Source organism: Mytilus galloprovincialis, chromosome 3 (genome assembly GCF_965363235.1).
Source record: "Mytilus galloprovincialis chromosome 3, xbMytGall1.hap1.1, whole genome shotgun sequence".
NCBI classification, from domain to species: domain Eukaryota; kingdom Metazoa; phylum Mollusca; class Bivalvia; order Mytilida; family Mytilidae; genus Mytilus; species Mytilus galloprovincialis.
In genome coordinates, this window is record NC_134840.1 from 92,255,282 (window position 1) to 92,274,745 (window position 19,464).

Here is a 19,464-nt window from a genome sequence, read left to right on the forward strand (position 1 = left end):
GAACTCAAAGAAAAACAATTATTCAGACGTTCCTATGAACAACCGAAGATATAAAAATAAAAGATATAGACAGTGTACGAATTGTAGAAAAAGAGGACACACAAGAGAGTTCTGTTGGAGTAAGACACATTCAAACGATCAGAACATTTCAAATCAGACGGTACCAGATGAGAACACCACCCAGAATAGTGGTGGTACCGTCCAGCAGTTAAACAACAACCGGTCGGAGCAATAGGCCCTGCTCCGACCGACGGTAACTGGTGGCCTAGCAGAAGTTTAAAGGAGTGTACCTTGGGTAAACATAGGACGTCACGTTCCACTCAAACTGAAAGGGGTGATATGGAGATTGACTTGGATCACTTATTAGACCAAGATTTAACTCCAGAGTATCACATAACACCTAAGCGGTTGAGTGATGGTGCGTTTGTTATCTGCGAGAGGAACACATAGACAACGAATTATTGTCAGATAATATTGGACAAAATGACGTACGTAGCTGTGTTAACGAAAATATAAGGAAAGGTCGGTATGATGGTAGAAAGTAAATAGAAGGACCAGCAATTACTTGCAAGATCGATACCGGTGCAAGACATACTTTCATAACAAAAGACAGCTACCGAAATATTTTGCCTGATAGTAGACCTATGCTAGGACCATTAGATACCAGGTTCATCACAACTATTGGTGATGATTTAAAAGTGTTAAGAACTGCAGCTGTTATGACATAATCATGTGATGAATTGTGTGTTCAATTTCCAATTATTGTTTCAGGAGTAATAAATCATTTACTTGGTGAAAGTATTATCCAATCCATTCGATGTGAAAGGAACTGGGATTCCTTATTTTAAGAAATATGAGGCAGAAATATTCCATTTCATGACAAAATATGGACTACTAGTATCTTAATTCTTCTCAAGGTATGGTACATGTAAGTTTGTTTTACCCAACCAGTAAAGATATTATGTTGTTCAAAGGAACACATATTGCTGTGTTTGTACCAGTTTTGAATATCGGCAATTCTGTTGAGGTAGAAGATGAAAATGAAGATGTTTGTTGTATTGTTGAGCATCGTAATTCGTCTAATAGTTTGTTTCCTCAATGTATGGAAAAGATGTACCAAAGCGGTATACAGAATCTTTCAATTTAAGAAGCCGATGAATTTAAAAGGGTATTGCTGCAAAATTGTTGTGTGTTTGCTGACCCTGATGGAGAAACTGGACATATATTGTTGGGAATGCATGAAATCATACCGGAGAAACAGATACCAATCAAGGAACTGTAGGACCATTCTTTATATAAATCATTGGGACCGCTGAACATTTTTTTATGAATGAAAAATTGAAACCGCCTGACAATTCTGAGAAAAAAATATTGGAACCACCAGACAATTCTTCAAAATAAAACATTGGAACCTCTTGGAAATAATTTTAATAAAACATTGAATACAAGGTTCGTCACAGCTAATGTTGGTGATTTGAAAGTGAAGTTAGGAACTGCTATCATAACTTTATTATGCATGTTGAAGTGAACATATAACATTGACTTGCATTGAGTTGAACTACATTGATTGTGTTTTTAGATATATATATGTAACTGTACATTGAGAAGCCTAGTTTTGTTTAATACGACATTGAAATAGGAATTTCAATTGCTAGTTGGGGGGATTGTAGCGATTTTAGTTTGACTGTATAAATTATTATTATGTAAGATGTCTTTCTTTTAGATACTTTTGGGTTAAAATAAATTTCTATAGCGCAATGCCCAGTATTTTATTTACCTGAACGGTATCTATAATTCATTTAAATTCACCGCCTGGTATCTTAAGAACCGCCCGGTACCCCATCTTTGAAACTGTCAGGGTACCGCCCGGTAGACAATCTTTAGAACCGTTGAGGTACCGCCCGGTAGACAATCTTTAGAACCGTTGAGGTACCGCCCGGTACCCCATCTTTGGAACCGTCGGGGTACCGCCTGTATTTATGTATATAAGGGGATGCGAGAGAGATCAGAGAGTGTGATAATATAGGAAGAGATAGAATTGATATTGTTAGTTAGAAGTGTTGAGATTAATATTGTTTTAGTGAATTAGGATTACTGTTCAACTGTTTTATTATGTTAAACTGATATACATTTAACAGATTACATAGTGATTTGATTTGAAACTTTGTGTTGTGGTTTGTTTTCTTTGTGCCATTTGAGAATGGATTTTACGTAATTTACGCTACCAAAATAACACATCGACAAACACGAATCCATACAAAAACGACAACGCTACAGTATTGTATTGTGGTAATTATTTTTATTTTTGTCTTTCATTTTTGCTTGATATGTGCTTTGTCTATATGCCCTTTTGTGTTTCTTTGTTACATATTTGTTTGTTTTTAAAGTGATTAAGATTACAACACAATGTTGACAGTTGTACCCGGCCTATTTTGACATTTTTATACGACCGCAAAAAAATATTGCGGTCGGATATTGGTATCACGTCGTCGTCCGAAGACACTTAGTTTCCGGACAACAACTTTAGTCAAAGTGAAAGGATCTCTAATGAAATTTACACACAAGATTTGAAACCACAACAGGAAGGTTGGGCCTAAAAAGCGGTCCAAATAAGTATTTTCTAGTTTCCAGACAATAACTTGTGTGTAAGTGTATGGACATTTCTGAAATTTACAAGGTTCCATACCAAAAAAGGAAGTTTGGGATTAATTTTGGGGTTATGGCACTAACTGTTTAGGAATAAGGGGCCGAAAAAGACCGAAAGCAATATTTTTCTAATACTTTGTATAAATTGCTTATTTCTTGACCAATTTCAATGGAGTTTTATTCTTGAATTTTTTGGGTTTTTTTTATATGTTGAATCTAAACATGTATTTTTAGATTTTTGATTATGGGCGCAGTTTTCAAGTTAGTCATAATCGGGGTCTAAAATTAAACTTGGTTTGATTTCAACAAAAGACCAAAGATACCAGAGGGACAGTCAAACTCATAAATCGAAAATAATCTGACAATGTCATGGCTAAAAATGAAAAAGACAAACAGACAAACAATAGTACACATGACACAACATAGAAAACTAAAATATAAGCAACACGAACCCCACCAAAAACTAGGGGTGATCTCAGGTGCTCCGGAAGGGTAAGCAGATCCTGCTCCACATGTGGCACCCGTCGTGTTGCTTATGTGATAACAAATCCGGTAAATAGTCTAATTCGGGTTATTCCATAACGGTCAACCAACTCGTGATGGCGTCCGTAAAATTTACGAAGGGATGATTTCCACTTCATCATTTGGAAGTCTTGGTTTGATAGCTTCCTTGTGAGCAGCAACCCTCTATCAAGAAAATCATGATAGGAAATGCAAGCATGGGACTATCGTATCAATTGGGAGATATATACCCCGTATGCAGGTGCTGCTGGAATGTTGCTACTTAGAAATGGAACGTTCACAATTGGAAAGCTGAAATCATCCGCTCTTTTGTCGTAAAGTTTTGTTTTCAACCGACCATCATTGTCAATTTCTAGATGTAAGTCAAGATATGAGGTCGACTTAACTGTGTATGTAGTATCCTTTATCTCTAGTTCGATGGGATACATGCGTTCAACATAGCCACCAAATTTTGAATTATTTAGTGAAAGAACATTATCTATATAGCGGAAAGTAGAGTTAAAGGATATTGCTAACTTCTTATCTTTCTTCCTAACCGTATCTTTAGATTATTAATTTTTGGTCCAGTTTTCAAATTGGTTTACATAAGGTCCAAAGGGTCCAATATAAAACTTAGTTTGATCTTAAAAAAAAAAATGAATTCTTGGGGTTCTTTGATATGCTGAATCTAAACATGTATTTACATTTTTGATTTTGATTTTGCCCAGTTTTCTAGTTGGTCGAAATCGGGGTCCAAAATTAAACTTTGCTTCAACAATTTTTTTTTTATTTCAACAAAAATTGAATATATGGGGTTCTTTGATATGCTGAATCTAACCACGTGTTTAGATTTGGGATATTGGACATAATAGGTAAAATATTTTTTAAGTTCTTAGACCACATGCATTCTGTGTCAGAAACCTATGCTGTGTCAAATATTTAATCACAATCCAAATTCAGAGATGCACCAAGCTTGAATGTTGTGTCCATACTTGCCCCAAATGTTCATGGTCATGCAGCCTGCAGAGAATTTTTATTATATATAATATTCGTGTGTTTTGTTCACACATCGTTTTCAATATAATGGAATAATAGCAAGAGGTTGAACTAGCTATTTAACCGGTTTAATTCACCATTTTCTACATAAGAGAAAAATGCCTTTACCAACTGCCAAGTCAGGCACATGACAGTTGTTATCCATTCGTTTAATTTATTTGATCTTTTGATTTTGCCATATTATAAGAGGGACTTTCCGTTTTAAATTTTCCTCGGATTTCGGTATTTTTATGATTTTACTTTTTTCTATGTATTTTGCATTGGCGTTTGTTTTTGATGCACTTAAAGTGATTTTGTTCTGTTGTTTTCCTCTTACAGATTATGTGTTTCCTTTGGTTTTAGTTTGTATCCCGGATTTGTTTTTTTCTCAATCAATTGATGATTTTTTTAACAGCGGTATACTACTGTTGCCTTTATTTAACAAAATTTGAATTGTTCGATACATAGGATTTTTTTATCGCAGTAATAGATTATCTAAGCTTTCAACTTTGTACTTTATTTGCATTATCATTTAATCTTTGTTGCTTGAGTTGTTTTTTTTTTTTGACAAAACGCGTGTCTGTCGTACTAAATTACAGGCCTGGTATCTTTGATGAGTCTGTTTTCTATATTTCGATGGTGAAGCTAAAAGATATTTCTATTATTCATTGATAATCTCATGTAACGGAAGTTAAGTTCTCAAGATTAACATAATGCTAGTGTTGGGTAACAATGTTATAAGACCTTTTAGCTTTAAGGTCTTACAAATCGTCCACTGACAAAAAATGAATGCATTTCCAGAATAGAAAATGGTCTGCACTTGTGAGATTTAATTTCTGTTTACACCCCCCAAAAAAAACAGTTCAAGTTTCACTTTCCATCATAGATTTTGGTCGTAGATATAAATCTTTGGTTAACATATGATATATGACTGCTGCTGATTTGGTTTTATTGTACACCTTATTTCCATGCGATGTTTCTAAATCTGTAGCCATTTTACCACAGACTCTTGATAAAATCTGAAGAAAATTGTCGAAGTTGGTATCCAATAACTCCTCAAACACAGTAAACAAACAGTACATAAGCCATCCTCCTTTACCCTTATTAGACCAACCAAGTTTCCCTGTAAAAACAAAATGAGCATCATTTTGCTTGTGTCAGCAAAGATATATAAAAAAAATTGTACTATATGCCTCCGGTGTTTGAATATTTTTTAATCAAACAAAAATGATCCTAGGAAGATAAAACTATAGATCTAAAATCTTTTCGGATGACATGAATATCAATTATATGGTCATTTTAATAAATTTCCTGTTGACAAAACTTTAAATTTGCGAAAAACTAAGGATTTTCTTATCCCAGATATAGATTACCTTAGCCGTATTTGGCACAACTATTTTGAATTTCGGGCCATTAATGCTCTTTAACTTTGTTCTTGTTTGGGTTTATAACTATTTTATTCTGAGCGTCACTGATGAGTCTTATGTAGATGAAACGCGCGTCTGACGTTTTAAATTATAATCCTGGTACCTTTGATAACTATACGGTATATTTTGCAAATTGATTTAACCGGTGTTTTTACAGTTATCTTTTATTGAAATTGGTTGTTGGTGTGAAGTTTGATTTCCTAGTAGCTACAATTTGATGTAGTATAAAAGAAGTATTATCTTTTAAAAAAAAATGTCCCTGCTAAATATGATTATTATATACTAAAATCGTAAGAAGTGTGCAACTAGGATTTGTTAGCAAATATAAGTAACGTGCCACAGTAACGTACAATTTGATACATAATTTTGAATCGTGTCAGACGATGAATGGATAAGCCTGGGAATTTTTTTGGAATATATTGAACCTGTTATATTATTTACATGCATAATCCGAATTTTAAAAAAAAATCCATAGAAACTTGACATATCTGTTAATCATGTTACAGTTTTCTCCAAAGACACATGTTGCAAGACAACTGTACACAAAACAATTTTGAATTTAAGTATCGTTTTCGGTTGTTATGTAATGTCCAATTGTAGACCGTTCTATTCTAATCAAGACATTTTTTGACGATCTTCAAACGACAAAACGACAAAAGTTGTAGTTGCTGTTCTATAAATATTTTTTTTTAAGATAATGTTTTTTCAATAACACTGTCAACACTGGAATACAAATTACCTGATGAACTTGAAAACATAACTAGATAATCCTCGTAGCATGGAATAAGACAAAAATCTACAGGTTCAATTGGTTTACAGTTAGACAGATTGTTTTCCTCCTCTTCATGTCGGCCATGCGTATCAGCCAATGTTTCTTTCGTTTTTTCAGGAACTTTATCAATATCAACTTGATCTTGTACTAAGTCAATTGTATATCCTTCGTCTACTTCACTTTTAGGAGCGATGTCGAAAATACTTCTACAAGCCTTCAAGAATAAACAATACAATGTCTTACAGTGTCTTGAAATCAAAATAATGAGATTTTCTATTGTTTCGTTATTATAATTAAACAAATTTCAGGAGAAACACTTTTTACAGAGGAAAATAAGTGCGGTTGAATAAAATTCACAATTAAAATAGTAACAAAAATAGTGATTTAAAGGAAAGCGTGAAAGAAATACTTGTCTCGTAATCAGTATTTTATATTTGTGAAATTAAATATGTTCCATACCTGAATGAAAAACATTCTAGGTTTTCCTTGCAGATTTGGACAATTCTCGTCGTTAAACAATTTAAGAATTGTATCAGTAGGAATTATATTGTCTTCTGTATAGAGTACATGATGTCTTGGCTGTGGTGAGGTTTCGCTACTTGAAGCAATGGGTATTTCTGCCCCATGAGAACTTATCACACATGCCAAGCAATCGCAGTTATTTTCTATCTGACGATTTATTGCTAAAAGTAAAGAACAAAATTAGAAAGTAAAGGAGATTTAAAATCCAGCAAAACAAAGTTTTCTATTCTTTACTCTGAAACTGTATTATCAGGATCATATGACGCCATGGATTGTACGCTTTATAGTAAATTAAATAAATGACAAAGTGGATCGATAGCTGTTCGTGTGTAACACATTTTCGTCCTTTTGTTTGCTGTATCAGCAATTTCTTTGTGTACTGTTGCTGAATTTGAAAAAAAAACTTAAATTATTTTTACAAATAAAACCCTAAGTTTTTTTTTATATTGGATTCACGAACTCCAGTCATTTTCGTCGTTTCTCGGTTTTTCTTTTGCGTATGGTATTTTCTTTGTTTCGTCGACTTATGCGTTTTTATCGTCGTTTTGGATTGTTAAAGCACATTTTCACACTATTTAGAACTACTTAATAGCGATATCAATGTCCTATGTTTTGTTTGCTTCAATTTGATGTTAGATGTTTCCAATTGTAAATGTCGAGTTTTGTATATCTACAAAAGGGTTTTTCATAACTCATCATAAAAAATCTGATTAATATTTTGATCCATACTAACTCGCGTGTTAGTATATATATATAAACAAGTCTAAATTGAAAACGACGTTCAAACCTAAGATTGCGTTGGATAAAAATCGCAATTTTTATACGTGTGCATGTAAAACAAATTTCGTTGTAGAAGGGTCTAAATACAGCACAAACAACATTTTCCAAAAGACCAAAAAAGTGAAAAAGTATATTTAAAGAAAACGCATTTGACTAACAGGTCGAACAATTGATGTTATATATATATATATATATATATATATATATATATATATATATATATATATATATATATATATATGTGTGTGTGTATGAGTATTACGAAATCAGAGAACTATAATTTGAATAGATATTCATCCTAAAACACTCTCTAAGATTTCCATAAAACGTCTAAGGAATCTTTCTGACACCATATATCTTTCAATGTCATTTTTTTATTTGAAATCATTGTGAGGTTTTACATAGCACAACGTGGACTATCTTTTCTAAATACTAAGGATTTTATTATCCCAGGCATATATAACCTTAGCCGTATTTGGCACCACTTTTTAGAATTTTGGGTCACCAATGATCTTCAACTTTGTACTTATTTGGCTTTCTTAACTGTTTTGATCTGATCGTCACTGGTGGGTCTAATGTAGGCGAAACGCACGTATGGTGTATTAAATTACAAGCCTGGTACCTTTGATAACTATTAGCATGTCGAAATGTCCTAATGTAATGTTTATTTGTGTATTTCTTTGTCATGAATGTTCTTGCATTTATGCGTACTGTACTCCTGTCATGTAATGTTGTCATTTTAATGTTATATTTAACATTGCCATAAAAGCACGAGGTTTGGCTAGCCGCAAAACCAGGTTCAACCCACCACTTTTTTTTCTAAACATGTCCTGTACCAAGTCAGGAAAATGGCCATTGTTTTATTATAGTTCGTTTCTGTGGGTGTAACATTTCAGTGTTGTGTTTCTGTTGTGTCGTAGTTCTCCTCTTATATTTGATGTGTTTCCCTCAGTTTTAGTTTGTAACCCGGATTTGTTTTTTTCTCAGTCGATTTATGAATTTCGAACAGCGGTATACTACTGTTGCCTTTATTTATATCTTTCCAGCCGCATTAGTTATACAAACCTTGTAAATCTTCCCACAGATCACCGCTTTTTCTATTTTCTAATACAATGACTTCAAAGTCCAGCAATTCAAATAGTTTTTTCATCTTCGTTTTATCTTCATCAGCAAACCGACGCTCTGGTTGTTCAGAAATTTTAAAGGAATTGATGATCAAGATGGCAACTCTTCTATTTGAATGTTCAAACTTGAAGTCATATATGTGGCTGCATACATTATTTTTTTCATGTGGCTTTTCCTTGTTATTTGTTTTGTTAGTTTGGGATGGCATCTGTCCAGTTTTCAGCTTAAACCTATATTGATTGTACATTTAGTTAAATACAAAATATAAGTGAACGCGATACGGGGTGTAGACTATAATTAGACAGCAAACTAACGACATAAGTAACCAATAGACATCTGGAGGTCAATATACATTTCTCAACAGTAGTCGACAGTCTACAATATCTAAAATTCCAAATCGCTCCGAGAATAAAATGGCAGAAGACATGCACTGGTGAAGTTATTGATGATATCTGATATCGGCATATTAACATATGGCGATGTAAAATACTTGTATATTACTAGTATTAGTAGTATCATTAATTGTATTAGTAGGAGCAAACTACAATAATTTTAAAGATAAGAACAGATGATACGGAAGATATGCCTGAAATATTATAACACTGAGAAAACAAAGGGATCAAACAATTTATGGAACAAGGAAATCTAAATCAAAGATATGCTACATTTAAAAGGGAAATAGAACATTCACTTTAAAATATAGAAAATTTAGAAACAGAAAAACCATGCAGTTTCTCAGAAATAAAATGAAAGTTATAACAGGACTTAAATTAGGGAAAGTTGCTGCCCCAGATAGAATAATTAATGAAGTTGCCAGCAGCATTTTATTTTCAAATCTCTAATCAGAAAAAAAACAAAAGAAATTTAATGCTTGTTTTGTAGATTTAAAAAAAGCATTTGACTCTATAGAGAGACGCTTTGGATAATTTACCAGTAGCAGGCCGTAAAGTGACTAGTTTCTTCCATATCTGCTTTTGTCTCATTGGCATAAAAGAGGGGTGAAAGATACCAGAGGGACAGTCAAACTCATAGATCGAAAACAAACTGACAATGCCATGGCGAAATAATTATAAGAAAAAGACAAACAGACAAATAATAGAACACAAGACATTACATAGAAAACTAAAGACTAAGCAACACTTACCCCATCAAAAACTCGCAGGTGCTCCAGAAGGGTAAGCAGATCCTGCACCACACGTGGCACCCGTTGTGTTGCTCATATTATTACATACTCGGTAAATAGCCTATTTTGCATATACAGGTACTAACTTGATGTTTTACAACGAAGTTACTTAGAACCAATTTCGAAATTGTGTTAGCTTTGAAATAACGGTAACCTATTGTAAATAAGTAAATACCAATCTATCAGTCCTCTCATCCTCTTCTTCACACCATCAGGGGTAGATTCTGGAAAAAAAAACAATATATCATGGACAACGTGCAAACATAAGTATAACATGTGGTTGCATGCATGACATGCTTACAGTAGAAAGTGTCTTTGTGTACCAAAAGACAGAATTTTGATATAGTCAAGTAAGTGTTGTTTGTGTTAGGTTTTTTTTAACTATAACCCGAATTTATAATGGTCACTATATATATTAATAAACGCAAGTTAAGATATTGTTAATAAATAAACTCGTCATAGATACCAGGATTAAAATTTTATATATACGCCAGACGCGCGTTTCGTCTACAAAAGACTCATCAGTGACGCTCGAATAAAAAAATGTTTAAAGGCCAAATAAAGTACGATGTTGAAGAGCATTGAACACCATCTTTCAGGCACAGGTATACTTTAAGATAATGGTTTGAGGAAGAAAATATGTTCCTGATTATATTGTCCTTAGGTAACAATTCTATCTCTTGAAATATTCTGTCATAAAATCAAGCATAATAAGAATACTGGTCTTTGGAATAAAAAAGACTGATTGACAGCAATTATATATTTTTTTAATCACACTATCTTAAATAAGTCTTTGGTGTAAAGCATGAAACAAAATGTTACTCCATAATGGAACTATTTTATTACACCAAGGACTATTTCCAACATTTTTTTTATTTTTGAAAAGCATACCTCTTACTCCTCTTTGATACTGACACTGCATTTTGAATAATTTACATCATAAATTTTACTACACTTTTCCCGTCACCTCTGAATTAAGTATTATATGAACACATGCTGAAATCTATGGATCCTTAATGCTCTTCAACTTTGTACTTGTTTGAGCGTCACTAATGAGTCTTATGTAGACGAAACGCGTGTCTGGACTTCTAAATTATTATCCTGGTACCTTTGATAACTATATGCAAGGATCAATCAACATTGTTACAATATGGATATTTGAGTATTTGTATCGATTTATTAAAAGTAAATATCCAACGATATATACTTCAAAATGATAATGTGATATTTGCTTACTCTAAGAATGTCATTATCACTATTTTCATTATTGGTACATATTGTTTGAACTTATAACTGGATAATTAGTCCATTTTGTAACACGTAAAGTCAGTTATATTTTTCAAAACATATATTTTTTTAAAATTTTGGTTTCTATTTTTATAAATATTTACTATATTGATCAAATATAAATGGATCGGATCCAGAATTTTTAAAAGGGAAGGGGGAGGGGGTTGTAATTAAAAAAAAAACGGATTATAAATATTTGGATGGTTTTATGCTAAAATAAATCATATAAATAGTAAAAAAAATCATATGTATTTTTTGGCGATGAAAGGGAGTAGCGCTTCGCTCCCTGGTTCAATAAAAAAAAAAACGGTTATACAATATAGCGATAATCTAAATATAATCATATATATATATTTTATATCTTACTCTGACAAAATGTACTATAGAAAATAGTGGTACAACATGGATGAGAGCGTTGATGATTCGATTTTACTTAATTTTTCCATGATATGGTTCTTGTATCTGTTATAACTCGGTGAAAAGTAAAATCACAAAAATACTTAACTCCAAGAAAAATTCAAACGTAAAGTTCCTAGTCAAATGACAAAATCGGTGAACCACCTTCTTAGTAATAAGAATATATAAAGAGACACCATAAACGGAGTTTTTTAAAAACCTATCTGAACATTAAATACACACATTTTTTTTTTAATTTACCCGACTATGTTACATTTAAACAAACAATAGTATCTCTAATAAACGACAATTTAAATGAAAAAAAATGATCCTACCATTGATTTGACTTTCAGATTCCGAGATCTCCATTTCTCACCGACTCTTTAGTTTTGTGCCAAACAATCTTGTGACCGTCATAATTTAAGTCAAGCGATTTAAAAAAAATCCAGTTCTCAGAAGAGGCATGATACGTAGATGTAGAGTTTATCAAAGGAATCACTGATACGTGATATATAAGAAAAGAAATATGTGTACATGTACAAGCTTAAATACAGATGATTATCGCGTTGCAATATTACTAAAAGGCACAAAGGATTTTTATATTGTGTATGATAACGTATATTGGATTGTGACACTACTTACTATAATCGACGCTGGTGTTGATGAATTAGACTTTACATATGGATACTGCGTCAAAACAATGACAATTGTAAAAGTTTGAATTCTTTACAGACAGAGAAGACAATTTGAATTAAAGCTTTTGTATGAGGTCGTTGCAAGGACCTGAAAGAGGTTTATTAACTGAGCGTTGGATAAAAACCGCAATTTTAAACGGCCACATGCAAAACAAATGGGTAGAGGTGTCTATATAAATGCACAAACAACATTCTTCTTCTTCTTCTTCTTCTTCTTCTTCTTCTTCTTCTTCTTCTTCTTCTTTCCTTCCTTCTTGTTCTTGTTCTTGTTCTTGTTCTTCACAAACTCGATGCTGTCACAATATGGGGGATTGAGAAGACAATTGGAATATATATGAGGTCATTTGTGACACAAATATTCGATGCATAAACCAAAACATGATGGTATCCATACACTATTGGAATGGCCTGAAAATTTCTGTTTCAATTGCTTCCTTGTAAGCAACAACCTCCACAGCAATCATGACAATCGTAATAGGAAATTCACTGGAATATTGTATCAACAGTTATACTTGTAATAGAGGGGCAAAATATATCTGATCAGAGGAAAATTCAAACTCATAGATCGAAAATAAACTAACAACGCCATGGCTTAAAAAAACAAAAAAAAAAACAAGATAAATAATAGTAAACAAGACACAACACAGAAAACTCAAGATTAAGCACCCGTCATGTTGCTTATGTTATTATAAAACCGGTAAATAGTCTAATTCGGTACTAAGAATCAACTAATCTATCTGTCTGTAGGACTAGGATAATTCGAAAGGAGGGTAGTATAACTTACCTAATACTTCACGGTTCAGCTGCTGCTAGCTAGCAAGCTAATTAACCAAAGATAAAATACGTTACTCTAGAGCTAGCTCAAAGTGCATTGATTTTGTTGAACGAGGAATACTGCTTTCTCAAAAGTTACTAAGACAGGGCTATGAATCAATCAAATTAAGGTCATCACTCAAGAAATTTTACCTGATTTCACTCCCGGTTTTAGTGGAGTTCGTGTTGTTTCTTATTTATTATTTATAACTGTTGATGTAATGTCCTTTGGTTTTGTGAGTCTTTGTTTACTCCTTGGATTTGATTGTTATTGTCTTTAGCTACACACTCAATAGAATTACTTAGTTTGGAATGAGGAATTCTTGGGTATAGTGTAGAAAAATTAAATGTTTAATACTATTGCAAGATGAAAGAGCCTGAGATTCTTATATTGTATTTAATACTCTTAACGATCTTTGGAAATTTTAATATCCACATTTGATTCACGCCACCTCTAAAATATGCAGTTTCACAATAACTATGAATTGATTGCTTGGAAGACCCATCAATATACTTTTGTTTGTAAGGACACTTGCGTAGCTGAGGTATCCAATACAGTAATAGAAGATCAAGTTCTTTGGTTGAAATTACAAAGGAACATAGAACAGAACTACGATTATCCAGGATTTCCTCTTTAGTAAGTGTACCAAAATCATTTATCAAGCAGTTTGTGTAATGCGATTTACATACAGATACGATGTCGTTTGTGGTTTTGTTTGTGGGAACAACAGTAACTTTGTCATCAAGGTAGGACAACTGTTTTTTAACGATTGATTTAGCATGGGTATTGATAGATCCATTCAGTTTTCCAATTCTAATAAGATGCGTTCAACATAACCACTATAGTTTGAATAACTTAGTGAAAGGACATCATCTGTAAAGCAGAACTTGAAAATCAACATGTTTTCAATCTACATGAGAGGTTCCTTCATAAGTCAACTCGTGTGGAAAAAACAAGTCGACAAGAGGAGTACAGTTGGTTCAGAAATATGACAGTTGCTATCCATCCGTTTGATGTATTTGATATTTTGATTTTGCCATTTGATTTATCATTAGGAACTTTCCGTTTTAAATTTTCCCTGGAGTTGGGTATGTTTTTGTTTTTTTACTTTTTCCCATGGGAATGCCGATTGTTTGTTGAAAACACGTTCTCCAAACATAACAAATATGATGTCAATCAAGAAATCAAAAATCATTATAATGTCAGTTCAGTCCAAGAAATAGGTATTTGATAGAGTGGTTTTTACAATGTACAGTATACCCCGATACATAGATATAGGAAGATGTGGTGTGAGTGCCAATGAGACAACTCTCCATCCATATAACAATTTAGAAAGTAAACCATTATAGGTCAATGTTCATGCATATCATTTAAGATGTAGATTAAAACGTAAATTTCCATCATCGCATTAGGAAAAGCATGAGTTTTTGATTCATAAAAACAAGTTCAAAAAACAATAAACAAAGTTGTTATTGGTCTGTGTCTCTCCTCTGACCAAAAGAGTTACCCTTGACAAAACATGATCATTTGTATAACACTACTCCGGAACATTTCCCGGTTTTTTTAAACGACATGCTCTTTTCAGGGTCGGATCCAGAATTTATGAAAAAGGGGGATTCTTTAAAATAGATTATTTATTTTTGGACGATTTAATGCAAAAAAAAAAACAAACCCAACCGCATATAACTCTTGAAAAACATAATATAATCATTTTTTTGCGACCAGAAAGCATAGTGCTACCCCGGGAGTGATATGCCCCCAGGACGGTCACTGCTTTTCCATAAACATATATATTGACATACACATATTCTGTTCCCAAGTAGTACAATTTTTTTTTATCAAATATATTAGGATATGATATATATTATATCTTGCTCTGACAAAATGAATTAAAAAAAAATTATGTTATACCAGGGACATTCTTTTCTAGAATGAGAGCGTTGATACTCATTTTTCACTGTGTCTTTCTTCTATCTCTTGTTATTGTTTGAATCACCTTCCTAGTAATAAGAAATTACAGAGACATCACAAACAGAGTTTCATTTTTTACGCATATCTGACTTTTAAATATAGACATTTTGAAAAATTGACCAGATTATGTCACATTTAAAAAAAAAACTGAGACGAAAATTTAATCAAGAAAACTGAGATCTTACCATGGATATGACTTTCAGATTCTGTCGTCTCCATTTCTCTTCTACTTTTCAGATCTACATGCTTGTACATATCTTGTGGCTATGTCCTCTTAGTCATAATTTAAGTCATGCGATTATAAAAAAAAAGTTCTAGTTCTCAGAATAAAATATGGGTATGTCAATAAAATGAATCAATGATATACTAGTATACGAAAAGAAAAAAGGTGTACACGTGACAGGCCTAAATGCAGCTGGTTTTCCCAAAAGGTATATATATTAATGACCCTAAGGTTGATATAACCTATACTTTTGAAGAAGAAAAATATGAGAGTGGTGTGTCATCAAATTGATTATCCTAAATGTTTAAATACTTTATATAGGAGAAAAATGTACCCCTATATTTGACACTTTTACCTATTTATATGTCGGTTTGTTTTGCTCACACATTGTTGTCAATATAATGGAATTGTATGGTACTATCATATACGTGAGAGGTCTAGCTACCTATTAAGCTACCGGTTTAATGTACCGTTTTCGACATATGAAAATGCCTGTACCAAGTCAGGAATATGACAGTTGTTATCAATTCGTTTGATGTGTTTTAGCTTTTGAATTTGCCATTTGAATATGGACTTTCCATTTTGAATATTCGTCGGAGTTCTGTATTTTTGTTATTTTGCAAATTTTCTCGATAAAGGTACGAGATTATTGATTTGTTTTTTTCATTCTTACTTCAGACTGTCTTGATTCTAACGCCAAGCATTGATTATGTAGACGAAATGCCCATCTAACGTACAAACTTCTAGACACTCATATGTCTGGTATCTTTGACGAATTTCACCCTCAATTCTTACCATCATGTACCATGTATTACCTTTTCTTTGCATGGAACGTTCGAACATATGATTTATTATCAGGTTTGACATAAAAACTAGCCAATCGCTGAAATAAGTCCTCAGGACGCTCATCTGGTTCCAAAAAGATGCTATTAAAATCAAGAAAGTGTCCACCAGTAGACTGAAATCCGTAGTGTAGACGAATTGAATGCCAAATAGAATTAATGATGTCGAATTTTTAATTATAGTGTTTCTTGAAATAATCGGACAGTAATTTGCTATTTGCCCAAGCATAAGGTCCAAATGTGTGCACTTTTGGGCTGCTGTTCGTCGGTTAGCTTCGGCAACCGCCTCGCCATCGTCAGCAATGCCACGTAAAGGATTGGCGTTGGTTTTCTTCAGCCATGTAAATCCATCTACAAGGAACACTGCGAAGTTTTGATCAAGGGACAAGGTATATTGTAAGTTTTGTCTCCATGCTTCAAACGATCTTATTGTTTCAACTTTTGAGAGTGACCATTGTTTTGGAGCACGTGTGCCTGCCATTTTGTAAAGATCAGTTAAGTCCAACAATAGAAAATGTTGTCGTGTTAGTCAGAATAAATGACAAATTTTCCTACCTGTAAGATACCTGTAAGATCGTTGTGGGGCTCATATGGAAGGATCCTATCCTTTTTAGCCCACCCTATTTTGGTACACTTTCAAAACTGATACAATCATCAATCCTGCATGATTTGGTGCAATATTTCACACAATTAAAAAGTTATATAGAAAACTATTTGTGTCCTCATCAATTTCTTAACTGATACATGACTGACTCCCAATGACGGTCTATACTAATTTTAAAGGCTTCCACAGTTTTTGATGAAATAACTTCAACTGGTAGGTTATTCCAATCATTAATAATTCGTTGTGAGAAATGTCTTAATCGAAAAGAAGTGTTACATCTAGGTTTTGCTAATTTCCAATTATGCCCACGGGTATTTGTACTGATGACAGTAAAAAATCTTTCATAAGATATATCTTCGAATCCTTTTAATATTTTGAAAGCTTGTATCATATCACCTCTTCGCCTTCTGTGAGTTAGGGAAGGTAGTTTAAGTACTTTTAATCTGTCTTCATAGCTTAAATGTCGTATATCAGGAATTAATTTAGTTGCTCTCATCTGCACTTTTTCTACAGCATTAATATCTTTCTTTAAATGCGGATACCATATTGTATTTCCATATTCCACGTGTGGTCGTACCAACGCAACGTATAGTCTTAAAAATGTATATTGATCTTTAAAGATAAAAGTTCGGTTAATCAGCCCAAGTATACTATTGGCTTTATTTATTTTACTTGATATATGTTGAGAAAATTTAAGATCATTTTGAAAAATAATTCCAAGATCCTTTTCTTGTTCATCTTTAATGATATCAATATTGTTCATGGTATAAACATTTTCAGGATTATTTCTTCCATAATGGATTTGTTTACATTTGTTCACATTAAATTTCATGTCCCATAACTTGGACCAATCGTAGAGGGCATCTAGATCATTCTGTAAGACATCAGATTTAGAAGTAGGTGCATAAATTTTAGTATCGTCTGCGAAAATTTTTACTATAGACTCCACAACATCTGGTAAATCATTAATGAATATAATGAAAAGAACAGGTCCAAGTACACTGCCTTGGGGCACTCCACTAATTACATTTTGCCATTCAGATTTTTCCCCTTTCACCGCAACTTGTTGTCGACGTCCAGTTAAAAAGTCAGTTATCCATTCTAATATAGATCCACGAATACCGTATGAATACAGTTTCTTCAATAATCTTTTATGTGGCACTTTATCGAAAGCTTTGGCGAAATCGAGATATAATGTGTCCCAGGATATATTATTATCCATATATAATGACCAGTCTTCCATGACATCAAGTAATTGTAATATACATGATCTTCCAGAGCGAAAACCAAACTGTGAGTCTGATAACAAATTATTGGTTGTTAAATGATCAATCATTTCCTTCCGTATAACCTTTTCCAAAGTTTTACAAACAATTGAAGTTAGACTGACTGGTCTGTAATTTCCCGCATCCAGTTTACTACCTTTATTCTTAAAAAGTGGGGTAACTCTAGCATCTTTCCATTCTTTTGGAATTTTTCCAGTGTCAATGGACTTTTGAAATATCAAAGTCAAAGGTTTTGAAAATGTATTTGCCATACTTTTTACTATTAACGGATGAATATTATCTGGACCCATAGACTTGCTTCCATTTAATAAAAGTAGATATTTTTCAACTGTTTCCTGCTCACCTTTTACTTCTAGAGTGGAATAATGTTCAAATTGTTGAGTTATTTGAGATGTGGGTTTCTTAAACCGCTGCCGCCACGCCAGTAAGCAGAGAAAACATAACACATGTGATCGTTAGAAAGGCACATTTAATAATGATCGTGAGGCGGTAAACAGCAAAGGGAAATAACCCATCAATCATACATGTATAATATTGACACATGGAGTAAGGGAGATAATACAGATTAATACATGTGACAATCAATCAATACATTGGCGCATACCTATTTCGTTAACCCAAAAAAATCAATGTATTAAGATAACAAAAATTTGCACACAGATTGCCCTCCACTAACTATGGAAATTAAGTTATTTTTTTAAATCCTATACTTCGATCTTATAATATATTTTCCCTTTAAACGTTCGATTTTAGTTAGGGATGTTTAAAAATTCTTTCTTTTTGCTATTACTGCATGAGAATAGATAAAAATCCAAGTTTACAAGCAAGGAAAATTAAAAAAGAAAATTTTGTTTTTAAGACAAGCAAAATCACTATAATCACAATTTGTATACCTTTTCAACGAAAGAATTTCAAGCTACTGGTGTTACGCAGCAGAACGCCATGGCTAAACAAAAGGACCAACAGACAAACAATAGTACACAATACCAAACATAGAAACTAAGACTAAGCAACACGAACACCACCAAAAAATGCTGTCTTGTATAGAAACAAAAGGATATGTTTAGTTTTGTGTATATCATTTACCTACATTTATTCCATTTTTTTTTTTTTATAATATTTCACTTTAAAATTTACTGTTTGCAATGATGCCTAACTGTAAGGTCCTCCCTATTTTACATAAATTGTTATACTGTCTTTTTATTTTCCCAAGTTGCTGGTCTTGCTTTTTTTCAAATCAAAACTGTCCTGCCTTTTTTTTTATGATTTCACCATGATACAATCACGTGATTTGTCGATTATACTATTGACTACTGAGTCTACCTATTATTAGAAAGTCATATGAAACATAAATT

The 19,464-nt window shown here is 32.8% G+C and overlaps 1 protein-coding gene across 3 annotated transcripts; it reads right to left on the minus strand.

The window, feature by feature from the left end:
• Positions 1-4,992: 4,992 nt before the first annotated feature.
• Positions 4,993-15,449, minus strand: LOC143066633 (caspase-7-like). 3 transcript variants are annotated; one of them, XM_076239492.1, is made up of 6 exons: positions 15,340-15,449; positions 10,167-10,215; positions 8,749-9,038; positions 6,841-7,064; positions 6,349-6,595; positions 4,993-5,305 (listed from the first exon to the last, which is right to left on the minus strand). In XM_076239492.1, the coding sequence occupies exons 1-6, from the start codon at positions 15,407-15,409 to the stop codon at positions 5,046-5,048; spliced, it is 1,140 nt and encodes a 379-aa protein (XP_076095607.1). In that variant the 5' UTR covers positions 15,410-15,449; the 3' UTR covers positions 4,993-5,045. The 3 variants fall into 3 exon arrangements, with proteins under 3 accessions (XP_076095607.1, XP_076095608.1, XP_076095609.1); XM_076239493.1 differs by lacking the exon at positions 15,340-15,449 and adding an exon at positions 12,010-12,148; XM_076239494.1 differs by lacking the exons at positions 10,167-10,215; positions 15,340-15,449 and adding an exon at positions 12,010-12,073.
• Positions 15,450-19,464: the final 4,015 nt, after the last annotated feature.

Coding starts and splice junctions, on each gene's coding strand:
- LOC143066633 (XM_076239492.1), bottom strand. CDS start 15,409: ATGTACAAGCATGTAGATCTGAAAAGTAGAAGAGAAATGGAGACGACA. Junction 9,039..10,166: donor ATGAGAGGACTGATAGATTG/GTATTTACTTAT, acceptor CAATCAATATAG/GTTTAAGCTGAAAACTGGAC. Junction 5,306..6,348: donor TATGTTTTCAAGTTCATCAG/GTAATTTGTATT, acceptor TTGTTTTTACAG/GGAAACTTGGTTGGTCTAAT.